This window comes from Schistocerca piceifrons, chromosome 8, assembly GCF_021461385.2.
Source record: "Schistocerca piceifrons isolate TAMUIC-IGC-003096 chromosome 8, iqSchPice1.1, whole genome shotgun sequence".
In the NCBI taxonomy this organism is placed as follows: domain Eukaryota; kingdom Metazoa; phylum Arthropoda; class Insecta; order Orthoptera; family Acrididae; genus Schistocerca; species Schistocerca piceifrons.
The window spans coordinates 240,703,497-240,729,370 of record NC_060145.1 but is presented as its reverse complement, the minus strand read 5'-3'; the positions used below and the strand labels follow the sequence as shown (position 1 = coordinate 240,729,370).

Below are 25,874 nucleotides of genomic sequence, written 5' to 3'. Positions count from 1 at the left end.
GAAGTATTAGATTTGTCACCATGACTTACAGAGAATTTTACATAGATATTCAACCCAGGGGACATTTGCGAATAGGGAGATTAGGTTGCTAAAGGTGATAATGAACGTCATCCATATACAATACGATCCATGCGGACTTCTAGTCAGTACATTACGATATCGGAATATGATTTCAAACAGGACACAGCCCAATCAGGCAGCTCCTATAGTTAGAGCTGTACAAGCTCCAGAAACTTGCCAACGTAAGACAGAAAACAAGTCACTCCAAACCGTCACAGTAACTGACGGACCTATTTCGCTGCATACCTCGCCTGTTTCCGACAGCTTACCCTTAATGGCTACTCGAGTCCTAATGGAATCTTTCCACTACACTTTTTCACTCTGTGTTTTTAAAAACTCAATGAACGTTACACAGCATCTTAGCTAAAACCTTTCACACGTAAGATCGTTCCATATTATATAGAATTATGTCTACTGCTAATGCACCTAACGATTAATCAGTACTTAACAAAAGATATGCCCTTTCAGTGAAGAACGCGAAAAAGTTGAAAAGTGGACCACCTAATATGATGTTCAAGTGAATCAGAGTGGCAACAAAAAAAGTCTTCGTAATAGATGTAAACTGCAATAAATTTCCGTTTATCTATAAACTACCCACTGGCCGGCACTTGGATGGGTGACCACCCAACCGCCATGCGCTGTTGCCATTTTTCGGGGTGCACTCAGCATCGTGATGCCAATTGAGGAGCTACTCGACCGAACAGTACTATCATAACGACCGGGAGAGCGGTGTGCTGACCCCATGCCCCTCCTATCCGCATACTCCTCTGAGGATGACACGGCGGTCGGATGGTCCCGGTAGGCCACTCGTGGCCTGACGACGGAGTGCTTAGTGCTGCTACTCAACGAAACCTAAAAGCGCACTTGTGTTCGGACACCATACATACGGTGCAGTAATATACTGTGATTTCGTACGTTAAAACTCAGTCCAAACTCCGTTGTAGTTAATTTTCTACATTGGGTACTATCGAACTTAAATGGTCTGTTTCACCGACCGAGAATATCGACAACTAGAAGATAACCATTGACCTCACTTCCATAGAATTCTTACTGCTCTATCGATCACTTTTTTTATGCTCTCTCTCTCTCTCTCTCTCTCTCTCTCTCTCTCTCTCTCTCTCTCTCCCTGTCTCTCACTCTCTCTATTCTTCCATTATTTCATTTTTTTTACGTTACCGTTTTTCCGGCAAAAGAAAGCAAAGTAGTTTCTTTCGAGTTTCAGCTATTACAATGGTCGTTGCACGATGCCGATGTTCGTCAAACTAGCGAACGGATTCAATTCAGACGGCACAGCACTGGAGCAGCTACTACGCCTCCACACGCTATGGAGTCCCCTACTTGGGACATGTCCGTTTTCCTTGATCGGCTTATCAGTTTGACAAAATGGCAGACTTTTGTTCTCCATACGTACTCTTAAATACTGAATGAGTCAGTTATCTCTATTATTGCCAACGCTGATACAATTATTTTACAGATAAATCCTAGATGGCTGGCCTCTGTGGCCGAGCCGTTCTAGGCGCTTCAGTCCGGAACCGGTAACAGGTTCGAATCTTGCCTCGGGCATGGATGTGTGCCATGTCCTTAGGTTAGTTAGGCTTAAGTATTTCTAAGTCTAGGTGACTGATGACCTCAGATGTTAAGTCCCATAGTTTTTAGAGCCATTTGAAAAAAAAACCTACGTATCATATTTTTATGTCACATCGCGAATATCGACGTACAGAATACTGTTAACCTGCCAACGAAAGTAGCTTTTGTTAACAGGTGACTTACCTGTAAGCACTATCCTTCTGAACTGGAGACATTCACTTTCATTTTGTCACCGTGTCTAGTCCGTCGACCTCCACTTCCTAAGCCGTTTTATTTGGTTCGTTATTCATGGTCAGTAGAAAGTAAAACTAATGTCTGACGTCCGGAATACGAGTTCTGACGCCGCATCGCTAGTAAATAACTTTTGGTGGTAGACAGAACATAAATCCCAGTTGTAATTGGCATCATGTGGATTTGCGGATGCCCTGCAGCTGACACCTCATGCTACGCAGTAATTTATGCTCCTACTTATTTGTGAATGCTTTTTGCTCCATCTCCTCCTACTCGCACTTCGCTCCCTGCTCAAGACCACGAAAGTAATTATTCATTGAACTATTGGCAATTACTGAAGTCTCAGAGAAGCTAAGATAACATATCTTAGTGTACGGCATAATAGTACAAGAGAGTATTAAAACTGCCGAAAGTAATTATTCATTGAACTATTGACAATTACTGAAGTATCAGAGCAGCTAAGATATCATATCTTAGTGTAAGGCATAGTAGTACAAGAGTTTATTAAAACTGCCGAGTTGGATGAAGGTTAACGTACTGTATACCACAGTACTCTAAATCACAATTAAGAACACGAGTAATACGTACAATGTATTTCGAAGCACAAATGAAGTCCTGTAAGTAATATGCTATCAAAGTTAAGCGAAAAGTAGAAAAATATCCTAAAAGCACCACAGAAGTCTGTTTTTGCAGTGAAGCTTCTTGAATAAATATTTAGAAATTGTTATGAGCAGTGTTCTTGCACGTTTGGAGGCATAATTAACAACTTGGTAGTCAGAACATATTACTTAACTAGCCGAACATTAACATCGTTGACAGGGTAATAAAGACTGTTTATTAAATTGTGCACTGATACATATACTAATAATAATCACTGTCAAAACCACGACCAGTCAGGTTAGCCGGGAGTGGAAAAAAAAGGGCGTTAATGCGTTGCTTCCTGGAATCGGGTAGGCGCGCCGGCCCCGGATCGAATCCGCGCGGCGGACTAACGGCGAGGGCCAGCCAGCCTGGATGTGTAATAATTTTTTCATAATGTGGGGCCAAAGTCATAATATATTTCTTTAAGGTCAGTACCCGCATTAGACTGTTTTTTATTTGCAGTATTACATTTGCATGATCATGATTTCGGCTTCAAAGTGCCATTATCAAGTGATTTAATGTTATAGAGTGCCTAAGATGGCATACTGTCGTATTTAAAATACACTATTAGACACATTGTCTAAGGGTCAATATTTTTGGTAAAAGCTTACTGCTTTGTTTTATCACTGAGTATACTATAGTGGGAAGAAAAAAATGTGATGGTGTACCTACAGTTAGCGTCTACAGATTTTGGAAATTTGTGGTTACTTCCTCTGGGACCAAACTGCTGAGGTCATTAGTCCTTAGGCTTACACCCTACTTAATGTAACTTAAGGTAACTTACGCTATGAACAACACACACACCCATGCCCGAAGGAGGACTCGAATCTCCAACGGGGGGAGGCGCGCGAACCGTGATAAAGCGCCCAGACCACGCGGCTACCCCACGCGGCCTTCTACAGATGTGAAGTTCTGCATACACAAGACGAAAACTTGAAAGACATATTTCTACATAAGCTGCTGACGAGCAGCTCGTCGGAAATGGGTAAAACCCAAAGCTGGGTATTTGAACGGCTGTTGCTAGCAATACCTTTATGCAGCAGACTAGACTCCAAAAATGACAGAGTGTCAGACAAGGTGAAGCGCTTTGAGAGCCTTTAATAGTGTACAAAAAAAAAAAATTAATGCAAATCTGAATACATCGGAGATCACAGAAAAATGACCCGCATACAATGACACAACAATAATTTCAGTACCTATAAAACAATAAAAGTTAGTAATTTATAGTGACCAAATATTTTCATAATGAACCTCTGAATTAATACATTTTAAGTGCTTTATGCGATTTCAACTAACTATATCTCAGATGATAGCTCTGCACTGTAGTTATCGTCGCTGAAAGCTATGTATCTGCGTCTACTTTATTTCTTGATGTATTACATTTTGTATACGTTTCATCATGCAAATGTTTGTCAGAACGTTGTATCCTCCACAATTACACAGCAAATGAATACTGCATGAATACCTCATATTTCGTCGTACTCGTGTATTTACCTAACGAACCGTTTACTATCTTGTCAGTAACTTTATTTACATATTAACTACATAACACAAAATCACGGTAATTTTAGAAGTGGTCAGACGCATTTGTTAGCTGATGCCACCTTTGGAAAAGAATGCCAAATGACACTTCTGACAAGCATGCCAAAATTATTGCTTAAATGATATTAACAATAATCAGTTTTCATCACCGCGAGCGCACTTACGCAAGAATGCTGGCTTATTTATTAATCGACAAACCTTTATTTACATTTACTGTGAATGATTTGAGTGTGACTGAATGTTTACAACATGTCTGTATGTAAATATTGTGTAATATATTAGTTTGATTCAGGAAGTGGACAAGATGAGTCAAGTTATGTCTGTATAATGTAGAACGATGTATTTTTTTTAGTGTGGGGGGGAGGGGATGGCCTTCAGCCAATGGGAAGGCAGACAGTAGCGGAACACTATGAGAATCAAGTCCCATCTCTAATGACCTCGATACCGACGGGACTTTAAACCCAATCCTCCTTCCTTCTTCCTTTGGGGGTCACGTGGAGACTCAGACTTTTCGAATGAAGAGCTGAAGGGACTGATTTTGGACTTTTCTGGAAACAGGCAAACTTGGCTGTAGTAACGAGTGTTATTTGATGGTGTAGGTGTTTGATTCTGGATGGTGAACGTCCGCTACCACACTTGTGAAGAAACTTTATATTTCTAGAGGTCTGAATGTGCTCCAGAGTAGACATCTAAATTTTTCTGCTTATTTTACGGAACGGAGGATAGACAGATTACAGGTTACTATGATTTGTATTGTGTGTGATAATTTGTAAATCATCATGTTCGACTATGTGAAACGTCATCTTAGAAAAGTTATACATGACTATGCTTAAACTGACACACATTATTTTTAGCGCAACGCAATCTGACTTTCAATAATCCCTACAAGAGAATGGCCTAACATTAACCTATACGTTTCACAAATCACTTACCTCACAAAAATCTTCACTGCAATACAGCGAGCGCCACTACTGCCAGCTAAATAGAAGATTCTAACTAATGATAGGCGTAGTTAGCAAATGAAAGATTTTGTTAGAGAACAAACAATGTATTTACCTTAATAGTGTTCAAAAGTCATTATATATATATATATATATATATATATATATATATATATATATATATATATATATATATATATATCAGTTCATGACACCCAGTCTTACAAATTTACTCTCTCTGTCCAGGTCATTCGCTCTCAAAACTCCGCCATCTCACTCCCCACATCCACCAGTGCTGGCGGCTCACCTCCAACTGCGCAACGCTACGCGCTGTTTAACAGCCAACTGCCCAACACTACAATAGCCAACAACAATGCAAACCAGCCACAGACTGCACACAGCACAGCCAGTGATTTTCATACAGAGCGCTTCGTGGCGTTACCAATATAAAAACCTAAATAGCCTACTTACATCTGGAATTGTTTGAGCTGGTGAATATTGTGTACATTGTGATTACAAAATTGGCTGAGTTTTCGCGTATCTTTGATTACAGTTTAGTTTCGGGAATTCGCTACTGTTCTCGTAACACTCTCAATGTAACTGTACTGCATTTGATAAGGGTATTTTCTGTCTGTACTTTAACTGAATATTATAGGACCACTTGCGGTTTATTTGAGATGTCCGTTCTCAACGTAATTCTCTGTCGTTTGCGACAAGTACAGACGTTGGAATAGTACTTCTGTTATTAAATTATTCATTTAACTTTTATTTTGTATTTCTGTGTATTTTATTAACTCTCAATTCTAGCCAATGCATAGACTGTTTGACTGCAGAATCAAACCTACAGGTTATTATTTGCAGCGAATGAGCAATGTGGCATGAGAGCAGACGTGTGCGTCTCGACCATACGACTACATCGAGCTATTCCTTTCTAAACAGGGCCAAAGTACGAGTAACCACAGATACAGACGTAAATGGTTTGCTCGTATGGGATGCAGTTTGGAAGAGCGACTACAGTAGCAGTAACCGTTATGTACCGACGCACTATTGAGCTGCATCTTTTTGAACACGGTACAATCACCTGTCAACCATATTGTGACACTGTAACCTTCCCCACGTCGAGTGTTTTTGGGATTCCTTTCGGCCCTGACGTCCACTTGCACATGCACATACACCAGTGAACATTCTGCAGATGTCAATAGCGGTCTTTGAGGAATGGAACGCCCTACCTAAAGAACTCCTTACCAACCTCCAGGGCCGAATGGGAAGACGTTGCAGAACATGCTTTGCCGTCTGTGGTGCTCGCATGTCTGTTTAAGAACCATAACCTGCCTCTTGTAATGTACAAGGAACCATCATGACTCGCAGTGACTTCAGTGTAATTATTGTCTTTAGATAAAAGTGACGTTTTTGTTGGTTTCATTGGGTATTTCTTTCAGTTACCTCCCGTGGTACACTGTAAAACTTCTTTGTATGTTCAATCGAGCTGTGAGCCGGCCACTGTGGCCGAGAGGTTCTAGGCGCTTCAGTCTGGAACCGTGCTGCTGCTACGCTCGTAGGTTCTAGACCTGCCTCGGGCATGGATTTGTGTGATGTCCTTAGGTTAGTTAGGTTTAAGTACCGTAGTTCTAAGTCTAGGGGGCTGATGACCTCAGATGTTAAGTCCCATAGCGCTTAGAGCAATTTGAAGCATTTTCGAACTGTGATACACGTCATGCGAAAGCTACTATAGTCCTTAAGTTTTGCATACCAGTGTGGTTGTGGTTGAACGCAGTGCCGTTCTCAGAAGATTAATTCCTTCAGAAGACTAATTCTCCGAAAACATGTGGCACAATAAAGAAAGGAGAATGAAAGGGGGCGACGGTGGACGCTAGACATATTGGAGACGCGGTGGTTCAAAGGCTCCTCTGGTGAATGTCCTTTAGGTTTCTTGCAATTTGCCTATATCGATACAGTCTAATGATCATGATGATGTTAGATTTGTGGGTCGCTCAACTGTCCGGTCATCAGCGCCCGTAGAAAGTCCCACTTTTTACACAGTCCACTTTTTACACAATCCACTCTATCCACTGTCACGAATGATGATAATGATGATGATGAAACGATGAGAACAACACAAACATCGGGCAGAGAAAATCCCCAACCCGGCCGAGAATCCAGCCCGGCTACAGTCTAATGCCTGGACGGTTCACTTGATTTAGCAAAACGCATTATCTACTCCCGCCCTCCTCCAGTTCAACTAGCGAACAGGTGAGCTTTGGTCGTACAATGAGGGCGTGTTACTCCTTAGGACATACGTAAATGACCAGTGGATAACGTCAAAAGGGAAGTCGTAACGCCAGAATATTGTAGCGTTTAAGAAACGCCCCAGAGAACATTTACTTGGTGCAGGGACTGACAGTTGGCCCTCAGAATGTCATGTAATGCGCGTGAACAGGCGGAAGATTTTATTACAGGATTAGCAAACAAACACTGGAAACAAAGAAACCCTCGAATATTTGGTATCACGGCGATTTAAAGTGGAACGACCGTATGACACTAGTAAAAGGAAGTGAAGATGACAGAGTCGATGAATCCCGCTGAAATGCAGCTGATCAATGTAGAAGATAGCCTATAAAATTTTCATTCTGTTATTGAGTGTTACTCGTCAATATGGATCGCTCAATAGGTAGAATAATAGGGAAAATTTTATGGGGCGCAACTTGACTGGTCACTGTTTTGTATAATGAGCGTTAAAGCAGAACATATATCTACATCTGATTTCAACGGTAGATGTTATAGAAGAGGTGCTACGCTTCGCGAAAGCATATTTACGAGAAACACGTTACTTCCACCCACATACATCTCACAACATGACCACGAGGGGCATAAACACACGATGAGACGGAAGGAAGGGAAATTACGGTATAACGTTACCTCGTTAAAGATGGGGCATGATCTCGGAATGGGGAAGGAAATCATCCGCGTCGTTTCCGAAACAACCATACCGCCATTTGCCTTAAGTTATTCAGTAAAACTACGGATAGTCTGAATCTAGATGGACGAACAAGAATCTGAACCGACAACCTCCCAGGTGCAAGTCCAGTGTACTAACCACGGTCCGACCTCATGTGGAGATCAACAAAAGTCGCGAATGACATTGAGAGAATAGGGCGTGGAAATGTGGATAGCAGGAGGATGGGGGATGGCTGGAGGAAATGATAGTGTTGGATTGTAGACAGTAGAGGACGTATCATAGTTATTGGTGAAAACTGATACCGCTGAATGGATACGATAATAGAAGCAAAAACGTTAAAGCCAGCGAATTGTTTGCGAGATAATTGCGAATGTGTGTTTAAGAGCCGTTGTCACCGCAGTAAGGGATACTGTCGTATTTAGTGCAAACGTACGTTAAATATTCGATTAACTCAGCATTTAAATTTGGGCTAGCCCACATACAGTTCATTAGTCATCACATAAGCAGCGCTTCTCATTGAATGTGTTTAGGAGTTCTAGTCGATCACGTTCTTCCAAGAAAAAGCCGTAGGTGGATTTTGCACCGCCGTTGACAAGTTTAAGACTTGGAGCAACGAACTGAACAGTCTTATTAAGCTATATGAGATGATCCGACGCTGTCTGAAAGAATTTTTAACTCACCATACAGTGCAGTATTGAATCCATGCGTGGAGATGACATATTTAACAAGTGTGAGTGTGCAGAAACTTAAAATACATAAAGTATAGAAGTCCAGTTATATTAATGCGACCACCTGTCAAAAGCCTGAATACCCACCTTTTGCACTGAACCACTGTGAGACGTGCAGGAAGAGAGTCACTGAGGTTCTGGAAGGTACCGAAAGGGATGTGGAGCCACGTCGACTCCAGTGCCGCGGCGACCTGTGCCGGGTTTCTCTTCCGAGAATCCATGGCGCGAACAGGCCGATCGAGCTGGTGCAACAATTCTCGATTGAGTTTTAATCCGGGCAGTTTGGTGGCCGATGCTCTTCGAGTACACTGCGAGCTGTGTGATACTTTGCATTCTCCGGGTGTGCCAACGAAAAACACACTGCGCGTTGGGGTGAACACCACCCCAGGATAGATGCATACCTGTGTTCATCCATTATGCCTTCCAGAATGACGAGGTCACCCAGAGAACTCCACGAAAACATTCCCGAAATCATAGCGCTTCCTCCGGCCTGGACCCCTTTGCTTTCAGACGTACACGCCAACGATCTTCCGTCCGAAGGAGGATAAAACGTGATTCCTTTGAAAGGCCACCTACAACTACTGAATGGACGTACAGTTCGGGCGTTGACGTGCAGATTCCAGCCTTCGTCGCCGATGAACAGCTGTCAGCATAGGTCAAGGACAGGGCACCTGCTGCAGAGGCACGTACGCAGCTACGTTCTCTGAACGTTCGTTGAGGACACCGTGTTGGTGTCCCCTTGGTTCATCTTGCCGGTCAACAGTTGCATATCTATCCCTACCCCCGCACTCACATCCGCAGCCATCGTTCACCTCTTTTATCTAAGGCGTATGGCGCACTACTGTTGCCTGGGTACCGTTTTGGATAATGCCCTTTTGCCATGCAAGGTACACTTGAACCAAGGCGGCAAGCTGACAGTTTAAGGTCTTAGATTTTTCGGAAATGCTTCCACCCTTGGCCCGAAAGGAAGTGATCATTCCCTTTTGGACATCAGATAAATCGCTCCTATTCGCATTACGACTCGCTTTATACACCATCCACTGCTAGTGCTGCCACCTGCCGTCTTTGAGTGGTTAGTACATGTCAACGTAGAACTGTACTGTGTATTTCTTGTTCAGGTACGACAAAGGTGAGATTTGAGAGCAGTTAGAAAGAGGACATAACTCGGACCTTTAAATTAAAACAAATTTGTAGCAAATAGGACAATAACTCATACTGACGTCTGTGGTTGCTTGTAACCACAAATTCGGAATTACCTCGCCAACGTGTTTTGCGCAGATTTTAGCCTCTACTATCGCATATTTCCACTTATGTCAGTTTTTTTTCTTTTTCTTTTTTTTAAGTTATGGTTTACGTTGTTGATGTCATAAAACTGCCGCGAGGTAAACATCAGAGACATTAGAGTTAATTCGGAGACTTACAGGGAATCGCGAATGGGACTGGAAAGGCAGAGGATAGACATATTGCGGATAGCAGACGTATATTTGAGAACCAAGTACAGCTTTCCTTGACACCAGATTGTGGTGAACTCTGAATGCTACGTCCTAGAATCGACCGATAACTACAGCAACGACACCACAACAAAAGTATGTGTCAACTAGCCGACAACATCTAGATAATGAGGTCCACTTCTGAACGGTCAGCGTGTCTGTCTACAATTCGGATGGCACGGTCAGTTCTAGGTATTGGTACAGATTTTTTTTCTTAGTGAGAGGACTAGAGCAGAGGGCACTCATCCTCGTGACGACAATTGAGGAGATACCTGACTGGGAAGTCGCAGTTCGAGGGTGTGCTAACAACATGTTCCTCCATAACTCATCCGTATATCCCTTATAACATTGTCAGACAAGAACTCGGTGCCTTATTGACACTGGATGGTTCTTAGGGGCCAGAACGCGAAGCTTGAGTCTGAACAGTGAGACCGGCAAAGAAACATATCAACGTAAATAAGAGCGTTCTCAGGGGCAAACAACTTTGGGCGCCACGTTCTAGGCTGGCTACGAGCTAAAATTGGCGCAACGACCCTCTTGCTCATTAAACGCCACGCAACATGCGCATCAGGCTGTATAAGAAATGTAAGGAGTGGTCATCATGGCATTAGGCGGCGGGCCGGCGGAGGCGCGCAGCAAAGTGGCGGCCGGCCGCGGATGGGCCGAGGTCGCCCGCCTTGGGCAGGTCGGGGCGGCGCGGCGAATGCCTAATTGCGGCGCGGGAACACCGCTGGCGGCTCCACCCCTGCAAAGCGGGGCCCACGCCCCGCGACGCTGACCCTGCGTAAACGAGCAACCACCTAAGTATGCTGTAACCGCTGACAGCCACCATAAATTCTCTCTCGTGACCCATAAATCATAAAACCTGCCAAATGTGTGACAGTTTCTCACCGCCATCAGCGGACGAGGTGACGTAGCGGTTTATACTCGTATTTGGGCGGACCGGATTTGAAAGTTCTGTTCGTCTATCCAAATTTAGATTTTCTATATTTCCCTTAATTACTTATCTTTATGATTTTACCAAGCTGTTCCAAAACTCTGCCCACAAAAACGACATTTTCCCAGGGCTCATACGTCGTGCGCTGTTGGTGATAGAAAGGTAGTGTAAAAATGTTTCGGATAGCCCTTGTATAACCAGCAGAAGCATCACCTTACTGTGACTATCCTGCAGTACATAGTCAACTCACTTTCTCCAGATCAGGCAAATGGAACAAATCTGTGGGTTTCTTCTGCATTAGACGTAGTCTACTGTGTGCAGTCGATATATAAATAACTAATCGCAGAACATTGTTCAAATGTTGACGGGATATTCTCTAGACAGTTATCTAGAAGTGCCGTCATCTCTCTTTCATAAATCTTTATCCTTTATCGAGAAACACTCCGAGAATATGGTTTTTAGGTGGGAAAACCGAGTCTCTGATTCCAAGATGGCTATGCAGAGAAAATGGCTGAAATTTTTACGATGTATCCATACGACCCAGATCTCTAACAACCTTGCAAATTTTCTTATATCTTTTCCGTTTCAAAGCTACGGAGGTTAATTTGTACACGTAAAATTCGGCGTGAGGCGGAAACGTAGTTTATACAGCGAAGTAGGCGGAGAAATATGCTGTAAAGCATCACTGTTATCATTATTTGGGTTCCGGGAACCTCATGTTGTAGTACTACCGCACATGTAATTTTTTTTTTTTTTTTTGCTCCTAAAACTTGATATGATGTGTAAAATTAGTTCTGCGTTACTTCAGTTTGACATAAGTAAACTATCAAAATTATACTGAAAGTTCTTTTCATGTGAGTGACGTATACTATTGTAGCAGGAATAAGAAGGGAACCGGAGGAAAAATGCACCTAATGGAGCACAAGAAATGCGAATATGCTACTGTTTCAAAGACTCTGACTGAAAAGTGAGGTACCAGCTCCTTCATTCTACATTTCTCAGCCAATTCAAAAACTTTCCCAAAATGGTTGGCATGCGAACAAATTCGCGCCAATTATGCTGAGAGAGAAAGATACATTGCCAGTGGGAAAGGGATCAAAAAGTAAGAAGTACTGGAAGATAGTAGACATTCGTTAGAAAGAGCGAATGAGGCAGTGATAGTGCGAGAAAAGGAGAGGGACGCAGTGGCATTGGAATAAGGCTGACAATGACAGAACAATGCTAGGAAAAGAGTGAACGAAACACACCACTGGGAGAGGCATAAAGAGAAGGAGAAAGAGGAAGTGTTGAAAGCCAGTGATAATGAGAACCAGAGTAATAATGACGAGGAAGAGAGAGATATAGTGACAGCGAAAAGACACGGCGGCAGCGGAAAGGAATAAATGAGATAGTAGCAGTAAGAGAGAGCAAGAGTGAGACAGTGAAAGTGAGAGAGCAGTAGCAAAACAGAACGAAGGAGACTGTGGCTGTGAGACAGGGGACAGAGAGACACAAAGAAATAATTAATTGGGGAGAGTGAGTGAGTGAGAATGGGCAAGTGGGAATGGTTATCTAGGTCTTAAGTGCACGCTGTTTCGCGGTGATATTCTGGAGGTACATGGGGCAAACGCAATGTCGTCTTCAATCACAGTGGAATAACGCCAACAAGTTGACCAAGGCCGCATAGACGTGGGTGGCACTGAATGTGGAGTAAGACCATCTATACCGACTACAGACGAAAATGTCCAGCCAATCGAGGACCTGTATCGCGGCAATCGCACATCTTCCAGCGGTGAGGACGTTCACACGCGGTTCTGGGTTGGCTCCGTGACCGGGGAGAGAATTTCTGTCGTCGAGTAACTGAAGGATTCGTAGAAAGTTCCGACCGTTGTTTACAGATTTCTGGTGTCTGTGATGAAAAATAGTGCGATGTATCTGTGTCACTTTGAAGTGTAAGTCAGCATTTAATAAAATTTACTTGTCTAACCAAAGTAACGAGTAACTTACTTTTTGAAGCCGCCTTGTCCTTGGCTAAAATGTCTCGGAGCACTATGGGACTTAACTTCTGAGGTCATCAGTCCCCTAGAACTTAGAACTACTTGAACCTAAATAACCTAAGGACATCACACACATCCATGCTCGAGGCAGGATTCGAACCTGCAACCGTAGCGGTGGCGCGGTTCCAGACTGGAGCGCCTAGAATCGCTCGGCCACTCCGGCCGGCGCGCCTTGTCCTTGATTTAAAAAGTACGCGTCTACTATCTGTCACAGAGCACTTGTGTATGGCATTAAAATCTAACGGGTTACAACGTATCCGGAAAAATACACGTAAAATTTTTTGTTGTGCTGTACTTATCCAGCAGTTTTCTTAATGTTATGTAGTATGTTTCTAATTCACTGTTTTCATTTGATGTTTCAACAGAATCTAATAAACTAGTTATCAATGAAATTAAAATTGTGCCCTTGTCAGAACGTTATAATAAAGAGTGCAAAAACGATCACGAGCTCTTACTTTGGCTTTGTGTCCTCAACTTGCTTAGGGGAAATTCCCGAATGGTTCCTTTGAAAAGGGAACGGCTGATTTCATTACATGCCTTCCATACTGACAGCAATAGTGACAGAAGGTTTCACTGAGGTAAGCTATGACGGATTTGTAACCTGAGATGGAGAACGAATCACATCACTGTTCAAATACCCGCTAGGAGGAAAGGAAGGAAACTGAAGCTTTCAAATGAAGCTGAGTTCAGTAGCAACAGAAAATGGTTCAAATGGCTCTGAGCACTATGGGACTTAACATCTGAGGTCATCAGTCCCCTAGAACTTAGAACTACTTAAACCTAACTAACCTAAGGACATCACACATATCCATGCCCGAGGCAGGATTCGAACCTGCGACCGTAGCGGTCGCGCGGTTCCAGACTGAAGCGCCTAGAACCGCTCGGCCACACCGGCCGGCAGTAGCAACAGAGTAACAGAAATGTTTCAGATACTTTCTTCTTACATGGATATCTGTAGATACTGCAACATCCCCTTCACTGATGGCTCTTGTCAACAATTCTCGTAGGAAGGGTTAAAGAGGAAGAAACATGGACAATACCAATGTCTAATGGCCTCGCCTGCAGAGCTCTACAGAATCACTGTGCAACATGGATACCTGTACAAAACAAAAATTAGAAGGACAATAATTACAAAGATATTACTATTTTATAGAGCAATAAAAATTTGACTTTGGAGGTTTTGGACATCAGAAGGAAATCCACGCCGGCCGCGGTGGTCTCATGGTTAAGGGGCTCAGTCCGGAGCCGCGCGACTGCTACGGTCGCAGGTTCGAATCCTGCCTCGGGCATGGATGTGTGTGATGTCCTTAGGTTAGTTAGGTTTACGTAGTTCTAAGTTCTAGGGGACTGGTGACCACAGAAGTTAAGTGCCATACTGCTCAGAGCCATTTGAACCATTTGAAGGAAATCCACTCTTATCGATAAAGAGGAAACAAAATAATTGCGTGGCTGTTCTACCTGCTCCGGTGACCACAGGTTATAATGATTTACACTTAGTTTCTCGCAGGAGTGAAAAAATAATTGAAGGGTGAAATGAAATATGACCTCAACCCACTTATACGTAAAGTAATAATTTAAATGGAAATTTGTGACTTTTTCAAAGGAGCCACTCAGACACTGGAATGACCTGGTTTGGGGAAATCATGGGAAACGGCTAGGTGTGTGATCTCTTCTTCTTCAGTTTAGTCTCCCATGCACTGTAATAATCTTGTTGGATGTTTCCATCATATAACTACCCACGCCATAACTATTCAATAAATATCCACCTATAGTGTGCGCACGCCTCTCTGTGACCAACGAAATGCAAATCAGGAATGTCTTTCGGGTATCAATAACAGAAGTTAGAAATTAATAACGTACTTCAAACAGATAAGGGCTCGTAAACTCAGTTTTCGACAGTTTAGTACGTAATAAGATTATTACTTTAATGGGGATTTTAAGTCGGCCTTTAATTGTGTAAGTATGTTACTAACACACTTGGAAGGTCAAGCCTCAATAGAGGCTTTTTGATGTGACTATATTCATTGGTGCTCGAGTAAGATTCAGGACTTTTGACTTCGTGATGCTTAGCTCGCAGCCTAGCTTCCTCTAACAAAAATAAGTTGTAATTTTGATAATGCACGCAGATTCCATTTAAATATGACTCCATAAATATGTTCTCAGTTTTACATAAGCTAAATGTGATCCACATTCATGCATCCGACGCAGATGTTATTGGAATCACACGTTCATTCATCCGTGTGAATAATATCATGTAGCACCTATGTGAAATTTAAAACTTTCCCGACGTACGAATTGTTCCATAAGATTTCAGAAGAACTGCCAGTTGTCTGCAACTTTCTGCCACGATATTTCAGCGCCGAGTTTTCTGGCCATCTTCAGCTGAATTCCGACGAAAGTATTCCGAGCCCACGTAGCACCTAATTTGTTCGAATCAAGGTGAAGTAATAGTATTTAGTTATCGTAAACGCTCACTCACTTCCTTCTCCATGACAGAAAAATGCGCACTTGTATACATTTTTAAGTTTTTTCTTCTATTACGTGAAAAGTCTTCTCTTTCTTTCTGTAGATCAACAAACACTTACTACATCGCGTACTTCATACATATTTACAGTTGTGTTTATAATGATATGCCATAAGCGAAAAGAGTGATTTCATTCCTCTATCAAGGGGTAACGTTCTACTTACTGACATAATATACAGCATATTAAGTTTTATGATGCATGTGTTCCAGTTGTAAGCAAACAGTTTTTCATTTCCTTTCGTCTCGTACTCTGCCTAACTGAAGTCTTTAAATGAATATAATGTGTAATCGCTGACTCACAATGGAGGCATTTGTTAACTCACACTCAGGTTTACCATCTTCCGCCGCTGTCAGCGTTTCTGATATCGTAGATTGTAGTGAAACCTGAAAGTTGCTACTAATACTAATAACTTGGTGAGGCTCAATGGTATTTCAACTGGACGCCACTTCGGCGACTTGTGTGTGTCTAATCTACGCGTTATCTAACCAAGGTAAGGGGAGCTGCAGCTTAACGCCGAATTCGAATCAGTAATTTTTCCTGGCGACTATTCACATTGTTCAGAGGAGAAGACTAGATCAGGACCACACTGAAAATTTCCGTGGTCCGACCGGTACTGACCCTGCGACCTCATGGTGTCCAGGAGTGCACTTTACCACTACACTACCAAGGCTGACAAGCTACTGCTGGCAGACAGCAAGCATAGCCCATGTAGCATCCGTAGTACTTTCGTTCACTGTATTGCACTAGCGGACTGACTCCACTCAGTAAAAATATGAATGCAAATACAACGGCGCAGGGCAAGCCTCTCTTATCTGTTCTCAAACGTCTCACAATTTACACACAGCACAGGGATAGAATACTTCTTGATTACTGCAGAATTTTATCTAGTAGAAGATCTAACCAGTAATAGTCTCAACAGCTTCATAGCTGCCGATATCAGCTATTGATTCAGTAGGACAACTGTAAAATGGTTCAAATGGCTCTGAGCACTATGGGACTTAACATCTGTGGTCATCAGTCCCCTAGAACTTAGAACTACTTAAACCGAACTAACCTAAGGACACTATACACATCCATGCCCGAGGCAGGATTCGAACCTGCGACCGTAGCGGTCACGTGTTTCCAGACTGAAGCGCCTATAACCGCACGGCCACACCGGCCGGCGGACAACTATATATATTCATGTGTTGTCTCACGAGTAATATGAGATGTTTACATGTCTAACATTCATTACAGCGTAAAGAAGGAAATAGAACCATAGATAAAAGGCGTGTTCATGAAAACACATTTAATGACGAGCCATGAACTACCAACTGAAAAGTCAATATTATTAACTTCCGAACACTGTGGAAAAGTCTTTCCTTGTCAGGTTTATTAGTTTTTAATTTTTTGTCGACACTGAGCTTCGATTAAGTGACAATTTACGAACTCATATGGACAGCGAATGTGGAAGTTGTCAAGCGTTGCCTTTTCAAGAGATAATCCACACTAGTAATTGCTTAAAATGGTTCACGTAATCACGGAAATCGTAAATCATGGCTGTTTAACGGGCAGTACACTTACCAAGAAAACAAATCTATTAAACAGCAGTAAACTACAGGTGCTCTGCTCCGAAGAAGTCGAGAGAGTATTCTAGTGTATCTATCAGTAGTTGGTTTTCGTGATTTAGCTACTTAAGTTCAAGTGAATGTTGGATCGATTAATTCGACAAGGCTGCAACTAATACTTACTTGTGTTGGAGCTACTGCGGTAATATATTGTTTCTTACGTTTGTATGCGGACAGGACATTAACCTTTAAGAATCAACATCCGTGCTCGCCTGTTGTGCCCTACAATTGTATTGCTTATGTTGGAGAAAAATGAGTTGCAGTGGGACACAAATCAAGTCTTTCCTTTTCTGTCACTAAGCACATAAGTGGAAGATATATAACTTCGAAAATATTCAGTTGTTTTTATATGTGGGACCAGAATAATTATTCCAGTTCTGTATCAAATAATTAGGCACAAATAGTAACACGTAGCTGGATAGCCCATTTTTTACGCAAAAATTAAAGTTCTATCGTGTGAGCGCTTGTGAGACACATATCCAATGAAAAAATTATCAAAAGTTAGTGATTTTCTGCCACAGAAAATACCATCAAATACAGTATACTAGGGCCGTAATCATAGCTACGAATTTCGGAGCATATCCGACGTTACTTCATGATGTATCGCAGAGCCTGAAGTTGTTCAGATTCTTCTAGGGAATTCTTTGACAGGCATTCTCGTGCGGTCTCCCGTCAGATGTTTTTTATAGTTTTGTGTTAGAGAAGCTTGTTGAATTTAGACAGATATCCCTGACATCCACTGCACAGTACATGGCGGAGGGTTTTTTTGTACCAAGGTAAGCGCCTTCCTGCTCTATTCCATCGCGTGTGTAGAAAGTGAGAAATAATTGTCTGTACGCTCTGGGACACGCCACTGTCTCTCACACGTTGTTCTCCTGACATATAAACGAAATATACGAAAGTAGGAGCAAAATTATTGCACAGTCTCCAAAATGGTTCAAGTGGCTCTGATCACTATGCGACTTCTGAGGTCATCAGTCGCCTAGAACTCAGAACCAGTTAAACCTAACTAACCTAAGAACATCACACACATCCATACCCGAGGCAGGATTCGAACCCGCGACCGTAGCGGTCGCTCGGTTCCAGACTGTAGCGCCTAGAATCGCACGGCCACTTCGGCCGGCGCACTGTCTTCCTCGAGTAAATATTCTTAAAAATTTTCTGACAAGGTACCGCGGAAACAAAGTAATCTCTTTTCCAGAGATTGCCCTTTAAAGTACCTGAGCATCTCTTTTCGCGCTAAGACATAAGCAGTTACATTTCTAGTACACTTTCGAATGTTTTGTACCCATGATAGCTGCGAAATAATTCTGTGCTTGCTGTCAAGCGCACTTGACAAGAATGCCGAACGCTGAGACAGTGCTATAGAACTGCAGCAGTAGCGTTGTGTATCCTATGCGGTTTCCTGTACACAGGCACCTAACTTCTCAGAACCCTTCCAACAAGTTTGTCTTTCATCGCCCTTCTGTTCCTTTGTTCCACATCAAGTGGCTGCGCAGTATTACTCCCACAAATGTTTGAACAATGTAACATTCTCAAGAAGTTTACTACTTGTAATTTTATGATGTAAGATTCACCCTCTTTTTGTGGCTGTCTCACGGAACCTGAAATTCTGAACACCTGTGAAAACACTATCAAAACCCGTCCCACATTTCCATACAATCATATAGGGACATTACTTTCCTGAAGATAAAAGCTTTGCGCACATTTAAAATATTGGAGATCATGTTACGCTTCCTTATAGGACACCTGTCCTTACTATAGTTTATTTTGTTTTGTGTTCACTGCAGTGTTCTTTGTCTCGAAATTCTTCGAGCCAGTCATGTATTTCCGGTGATACTCTGTATGACGCACATAAAAAGTAATAGATGTCTGCCGAGTTACACGTTCTGATGGAAACCAAAAATAATGTTCACCAGCGCCAAGAAGCGAAATAAACTATGTAGTGATGTCTTGGTAGATCACACTGGTCACAGTAGCTTCAAACAAAATAGGGACCACTATTCGACGACACGGTACGACACATCATACTTAAATTGTCTGACAGCGAAAGGTGATTTCATGAAAGACTTATGCATTTCCTCTTAACGAAATTCTAGTTTTTTTGCGTATTCAAGTATCTACTAAGGTGAATTCATACCTCATCAATTAATGGTCTAGTTCTGCGATTCCATGGACGACAACAAATTACAGAAGCCACATAGCCCATAGTAAGCTAGACGCTTTTCTTCATCCAGTACCTTCAGCTCCTCTACACTGCAACCATGACATACACAAAATTTTAACTTTCTGAGCTCTATCATACGAAACATGAGATTGGTCAGATAATCCCCTCAGACTTTTCGACGGCGATCGCAAGATCACATCAGCCAGCCACTTTAGCGTCTGTGAAAATGTCCGATCTATACGCTTTACTTCTTGTACTCACGGGAATAGATGATCAATTTCACTACTGTTGAATTATTCAGCATTGTGACACTTGTATATTTCCTACGAAATGTTTCTACAACATGTTGACACGAACAACTGGCAAACGTCTATCGAATATGGATGTATTTGTCACAGGGAATTACGGGGGTTAGATCTTTAATAGTGGCAACTATTTATTTAAAGCTCGTACAAAAAAGATACGTCCAGAATTAGTTTTTCACTCTGCAGCGGAGTGTGCGCTGATATGAAACTTCCTGGCAGATTAAAACTGTGTGCTGGACCGAGACTCGAACTCGGGACTTTTGCCTTTCGCGGGCAAGTGCTCTATTGTCTGAGCTACGCAAGAGGTACTGGCAGAATTGAAGCTGTGAGGGCGGGTCGTGAGTCGTGCTTGGGTAGCTCAGTTGGTAGAGCACTTGCCCGCGAAAGGCAAAGGTCCGGAGTTCGAGTCTTGGTCCGGCACACAGTTTTAATCTGCCATGAAGTTTCAAAATAGATACGTGTTTCAAAGTTTTACTGACCTTCTAAGTAGTCACCAGCATTGTATATAACCCGTTGCCTGAGATGTGAAAGCCGTAGGATACTCTTAGCAGTGACAGTTGTGTTAAAGTTCGCGCGGCGCGGTCTATTGCCCGACGAATTTGTAGCAGTTCTGAAGCCGTGAAGTGTTTCCTTCAGTTAAGAAATCGAGTTGAACTCACGAGGGCTTAAGTCAGGGGATTGCAGTAGGTGGTATAGCACTTTGCAGCCCATCAGCTAAACAAATCAGCAAAAGCTTGCACTGTGCGTGCTTGAGCATTGTCCTGCAAAATGATGGTCAGGTCCTGCAGAAAGTGTCATCACTTCTGTCTCTCAGTAACAGCGACATGAGTCGTCGATTTCCGGGAATACTCATCAACGATGAAGAGTTGTTGCTCAAGGGGGAACGGTAATTTTATCGCGTGCTGAACTGCGTAGACATTGCTCTCTTCATTTATTATCAGTAATAACTGTGGTGTTATCTTGCGATGGTTGATCGAAACAATGCAGTGTATCTGTAATTTATAGACGCATTTACTATCACTTTTCGGTCGCTCTGTATAACAGTTATCGACTGACAGTGTGGCACAGTATCGTAAAGATTTCGGAAGCCAGGGAAGAAGCGTCTAGTATTTACAAGAAAAAGCAAGCTGTATTTCGTATTACTTCTTGTCCTAAATCTGTGCAGGTTCTTTGTTAGAATCTTCTCCTCCTCCGGGATCGCGATACTGTTCGTGTTTAGAATAAGCAATAAGCAACAGACGTACTTTGTGGTATAAAAGCAAAGTGTTTTTATTGACACTGAACGGAACGGTTGCACAAGTAATCCACGCGGTTGGTTCTGGAGGACAGTGGAGCGTGCGGGGTGACTGACCTTGAGCAGAAGCAACACCGTCGCGGCGACCAGCATCATCGGCGGAGCCATGAGGAGCGGGTGCGAGGTGCGCGGTGCGTGGAGAGTGGCGCGCTGCGGACGGAGTGCGTGAGGACTCCGCCGGCCGGCGCGTTTATATAGCGGACCGGAGCGGCAAGGATGCGGGCGCGCGCGGCCAACACACCCACCGCCGGCCGTCTCCTGTGCACGGCTCCACTCTGCCCACAACGTTGACAACTGCTGGACCGTCTTATGGAACCACAAGTTAAATGCGGATCATTCAGTACACATGTACTATAATAGTGAAGGAGAAAATCATTGCCAGCCACGGTGGCCGAGCCGCTCTAGGCGCTTCAGTCCGGAACCGCGCGACTGCTACGGTCGCAGGTTCGAATCCTGCCTCGGGCATGGATGTGTGTGACGTCCTTAGGTTGGTTAGGTTTAAGTAGTTCTAAGTTCTAGGGGACTGATGACATCAGCTGTTAAGTCCCAATTTGAACCGTTTGAGAAAATAATTCCATACCTTAAGACAGTACTGTTCATAGATTTGTGCCAGCCTGTCTGCGTTATCATTCACAATATCCGCCACAAATTAGCTGTTGATTATGCTATAGAGCAGTCGTCTTCAAAGTAGGAAGCCGCCGACTTCCATTGAAATATTTGTATTAGCTAAGAAAAAGCCTTCCAATGAGAAAATATTGCTAGTATATGATTATCATAGCCATGAAGCAAGATAGGCAGCTCCGCCATAGTTAATTTGCTGTCTTATTTCACAAGAATCGACCAGTAGATCCTGTCAGCAGGAATTCTAAGAAAAATTAAGAGTAATTATTTCATCACACAGCCCGCTCACCGGTCATCCGCTTACCTAAAATTTACCAATCACTAATGACAATAAGCCGCTTGACAATATGGCAGTCACTTCCTTCCAACAATGACCGCAAGGAGACATTGTTGACCACAGCCATTGTTACTATTAACTTGATTTCAGTCACGCTACAGGAGTCACTTCCAAGACAGTGACTTAAATAGTGGCTGACTCTCAGTGGTGGCACACTGAAGAGTCAAAAAAAATTTTTACGGGTATGAGTATTCAAATACAGAGATAGCTAAAAAGGCAGAAAACACGCGCTGCGGTCGGCAACGCCTATATAAGTCAACCAGTATCTGGCGCAGTTGTTAGATCGGTCATTGCTGCCAAATGGCACATTATCAAGATCTGAGTGAGTTTGAGCGTGGTGTTACAGCAGGCGCACGAGCGGTGAGACAGAGCATCTTCAGGGTAGCAATGAAGTCGGGATTTTCCGGTAGGACCATTTCACAAGTGTACCGTGATATCAGGAATCCAGAAAAGATCAAATCATCGACATCGCTGCTACTGGAAAAAGATCCTCCAAGAACAGGACCAACGACGACTGAAGATAATCGTTCAGCGTGACAGGAGTGCCTCCTTTCCGCAAATTGCTGTAGATTTCAATGCTGGAAAATCAACAACTGTCAGCGTGCGTACCATTCAACGAAACATCATCGATATGGGCTTTCAGATCGAAAGGCCCCCTCGTGTATCATTAGTGACTTCACAATGCAAAGCTTTACGCTTCGCCTGGACCGGCAACACCGACAGTGGACGGTTGATCACTGGAAACATGTAGCCTGGTCGGACGAGTCTCCTTTCAAATTATATCGAGCGGATGGACGTGCAAGGGCATTGAGACAACCTCATGAATCCATGTGCCCTGCATGTCAGCAGAGGACTGTTCAAGCTGGTGGAGGCTCTATAATCGTGTGGGACGTGTGCAGTTGGAGTTGGGACCCCTGATATGTCTAGATACGACTCTGAAAGGTGACACCTAGGTAAGCATCCTGCCTGAGCATCTGCATCCATTTATCTCCATTGTGCGTTCCGATGGATTTGGGCAATTCCAGCTGTATAATGCGACGCCCCACACGTCCAGAATTGCTACAGAGTGGCTCCTGGAACACTCTTGTGAGATTAAACACTTCCGCTGACCACCAAACTCCCCAGACATGAACATTATTGAGCATGTCTGTGCTGACGTACAACGTGCTGCTCAGAAGATATCTCCATCCCCTCGTACTCCTATGGATTTATGGACAGCCCTGAAGGATTCTTGGTGTCAGTTCCCTCCAGCACTACTTCGGACATTAGTCGAGTCCATGCCACATCGTGTTGCGGCACTTCTGCATGACTTCGAGGGCCCTACACGATATTAGGCAGGTGTACCAGTTCCTTTGGCTCTTTAGATTATTTAAAATAAAGAGATATAAGGTTCGTCATTCCCGTGGATGTGTTACCGATTCACAGCGGTAACACGATCTCTCAAGGAAATGATTCATGGAGTGTCTCTTCCCCTAAGAAAGTACTGTAAGGAAAAACAATCGAATTTAATGAAAGTATATATATTACTTTTTGTGTCTTCTTATGTTCCTATCAGCAATAGGAGGTGAGGGGGAGGGGCGAATAATTTTTGTTTCAGAAGATGGGGCGCGTCGAAAAATGTTTTAAAGCGCCTACTATAAGGAAAGAAACCGTGCCGAGGCAGAGGATTGCAGAGACTACCGGCGAGTGGAAAGTGGATCGACCATTCACTGCTGACGTCGTTTTTCAAAATTTTTTGGAAGGCGACGTATTGTAGAATAGTATCTCAGCTTAGCAACAATACTATTGTCAGCAGCAAATTTCCTTTACTTCGCGTCTATGGTCACAATTTGTATGTCATCAAACTACCGGTTTCGGTCTATAATGACCATCTGTTCCATAAAAACATGTCCGAATTTACTAGAGCCGTAGTGGCATAGTCAAATGCTACTGTGACTCCAGAATATTAGGACATATTTTTATGAAAGAGATCTGAAGATGGTCATTATAGACATTTGTGACTGTAGAAGTGAAGTAAAGGAAATTTATTGTATTTTCGGGTCACTGTTCAATTAGCGAGTGTGTCGTAGCTTATATCCTCAACAAATCACAGTTTGGGTTTCAAAAAGAGTTGCTTTACAGAGAATGTCATTTACACCTTGAGTCACCAAATTTTAGAACCATTAAATCAGCTATTTGACTATGTGAGTCACCGTTTTCTCCTAGATAAATTGAAATTGTTGGGACTGACAATATAGCTAATTATCGGATAATGTCACATCTAACCAAAATAACGCAAGAGCTTTTATTTGGTAATTCAACCAGTATAGTTTAGGGGCATACTTCTGACTGGGGGGAATTACGTATGACGTTCCACAAGGTTCAGTCTTTGGTACACTATTGTTCATCACATATGTAAACGATCTTACATCTAACATACAAGCAGAATTAATTCTTTTTGCGGATGACACTAGTATTGTTATCAGTCCAAGCATACGTCCAGTAACAGAAGAAATAGTAAACAAGTTTCTTAAAAGTATCACCGACTGTTCTATGGATCATTTTGCTCAATATGTGTATGATCCATGGAACATGAAAATGATTTATTTCTGTGTGCACTTCTGTTCCCCTTCCAGAAAATCAGTAAGTTTCAAAACAACAGCAATGAGAATAGAGAGAAATTTGATCAACCACAATATACGTTTACCGTGGGATCCTTCAGTTGCCCTCTTATACAACCTTAGATTCAATGGGAAGCTACATCAGACTGATGATTAAAGTTGTGACAGTTATTCGTGAAACGGCAAAAGGAAAATCACGGAGGAGTTGAGAACAAATATGCAAATTTGAAAGCGATAGGGGGAATGATGATACCACAGAAGGGTCAAGGGAAAAAAAAGAGACATACCCCAGATGGCTTATGAGTAGTAAGACTGGTGACACAAGTAGGCATGTAAGAGTGAGGGGAGAGGCGAAAAAAGCTGTAGTTAGCGCAAAAAATGCAGTACAGGAACTTAAATGTGAAGAAATGAATAACTACATAGAGGATTCAAATTCCAACGAAGCGTGGAAGACGATTAAAAGGCCAAGAATAAATAACAGAAGTAGTATAAGCTCACAGATGATAGGCCTAGACAGATGGACGACATACTATAAAGAACTGTTTCGAAAACGATCCTACATTCAAGACATACGCTCCTTTGTAGGCATAGAACATGACACAAAAAACAAGGATATAACAATAGTGGAGGCACAGCAGTCAGTTAAACAATTCTTAAATGGCGTATCACCAGGACCTCGAGCTGTTTGTATGGAGTTGTTGAGGGCCAAACCAGACATATTATTTGAACATCTCGCGAAGCTGTTTACTCTCTCTCTTAGTGGAGGGGAATTCTACTGGTGTTTAAAGAATGGTTGATCAAATATAAGTTTAAAAAGGAAACACGGATGACTGCGCAAATTGTCAAGGCATCACAGATCTCAGTTCTATGCGGAGACGATATAGTAAGATCATTAAAATCGGAATTGAAAGAGAAATTCAGGACGTAAAAAACCAGAGGGTCATCCAGGCAGGTAGGTCTTGTATAGATAATACCTGATAAGAGAACTGCACATGGCTTGGATACACGGTATGTATAGCCTTGCATAAGACCTTTGAAAGTGTACCACTTTCTAAGATGTGGGAAGGAATGAATCATCAGAACATTCACAAATTTTACGTACAAGCAGGTGGAAAGCTGTATTAAGAGAACACTTGTTGAGTAGCAGGTGGAAAGTTACTATCACAGAATTTTAAGGTTGGAAAAGGAGACAAGAACACTGCTTGGCACCTACCCTCTTTAAAATGGCTTTGAATGTAGCAAGGCAAATAGGAAAAGTAAGTTCAGAA

The 25,874-nt window shown here is 42.7% G+C and overlaps 1 protein-coding gene across 1 annotated transcript in view; it reads right to left on the bottom strand.

Moving 5' to 3' along the window:
- The window catches only part of LOC124711877 (cuticle protein 18.6-like), a 185,899-nt gene extending 164,697 nt beyond the window's left edge, over positions 1 to 21,202 (bottom strand). Inside the window, exon 1 of the mRNA XM_047242116.1 lies at positions 21,106 to 21,202. Coding sequence (XP_047098072.1) covers positions 21,106 to 21,156 — 51 coding nt within the window. The 5' untranslated portion in view covers positions 21,157 to 21,202. The remainder of the gene's footprint in view (positions 1 to 21,105) is intronic.
- Positions 21,203 to 25,874: the final 4,672 nt, after the last annotated feature.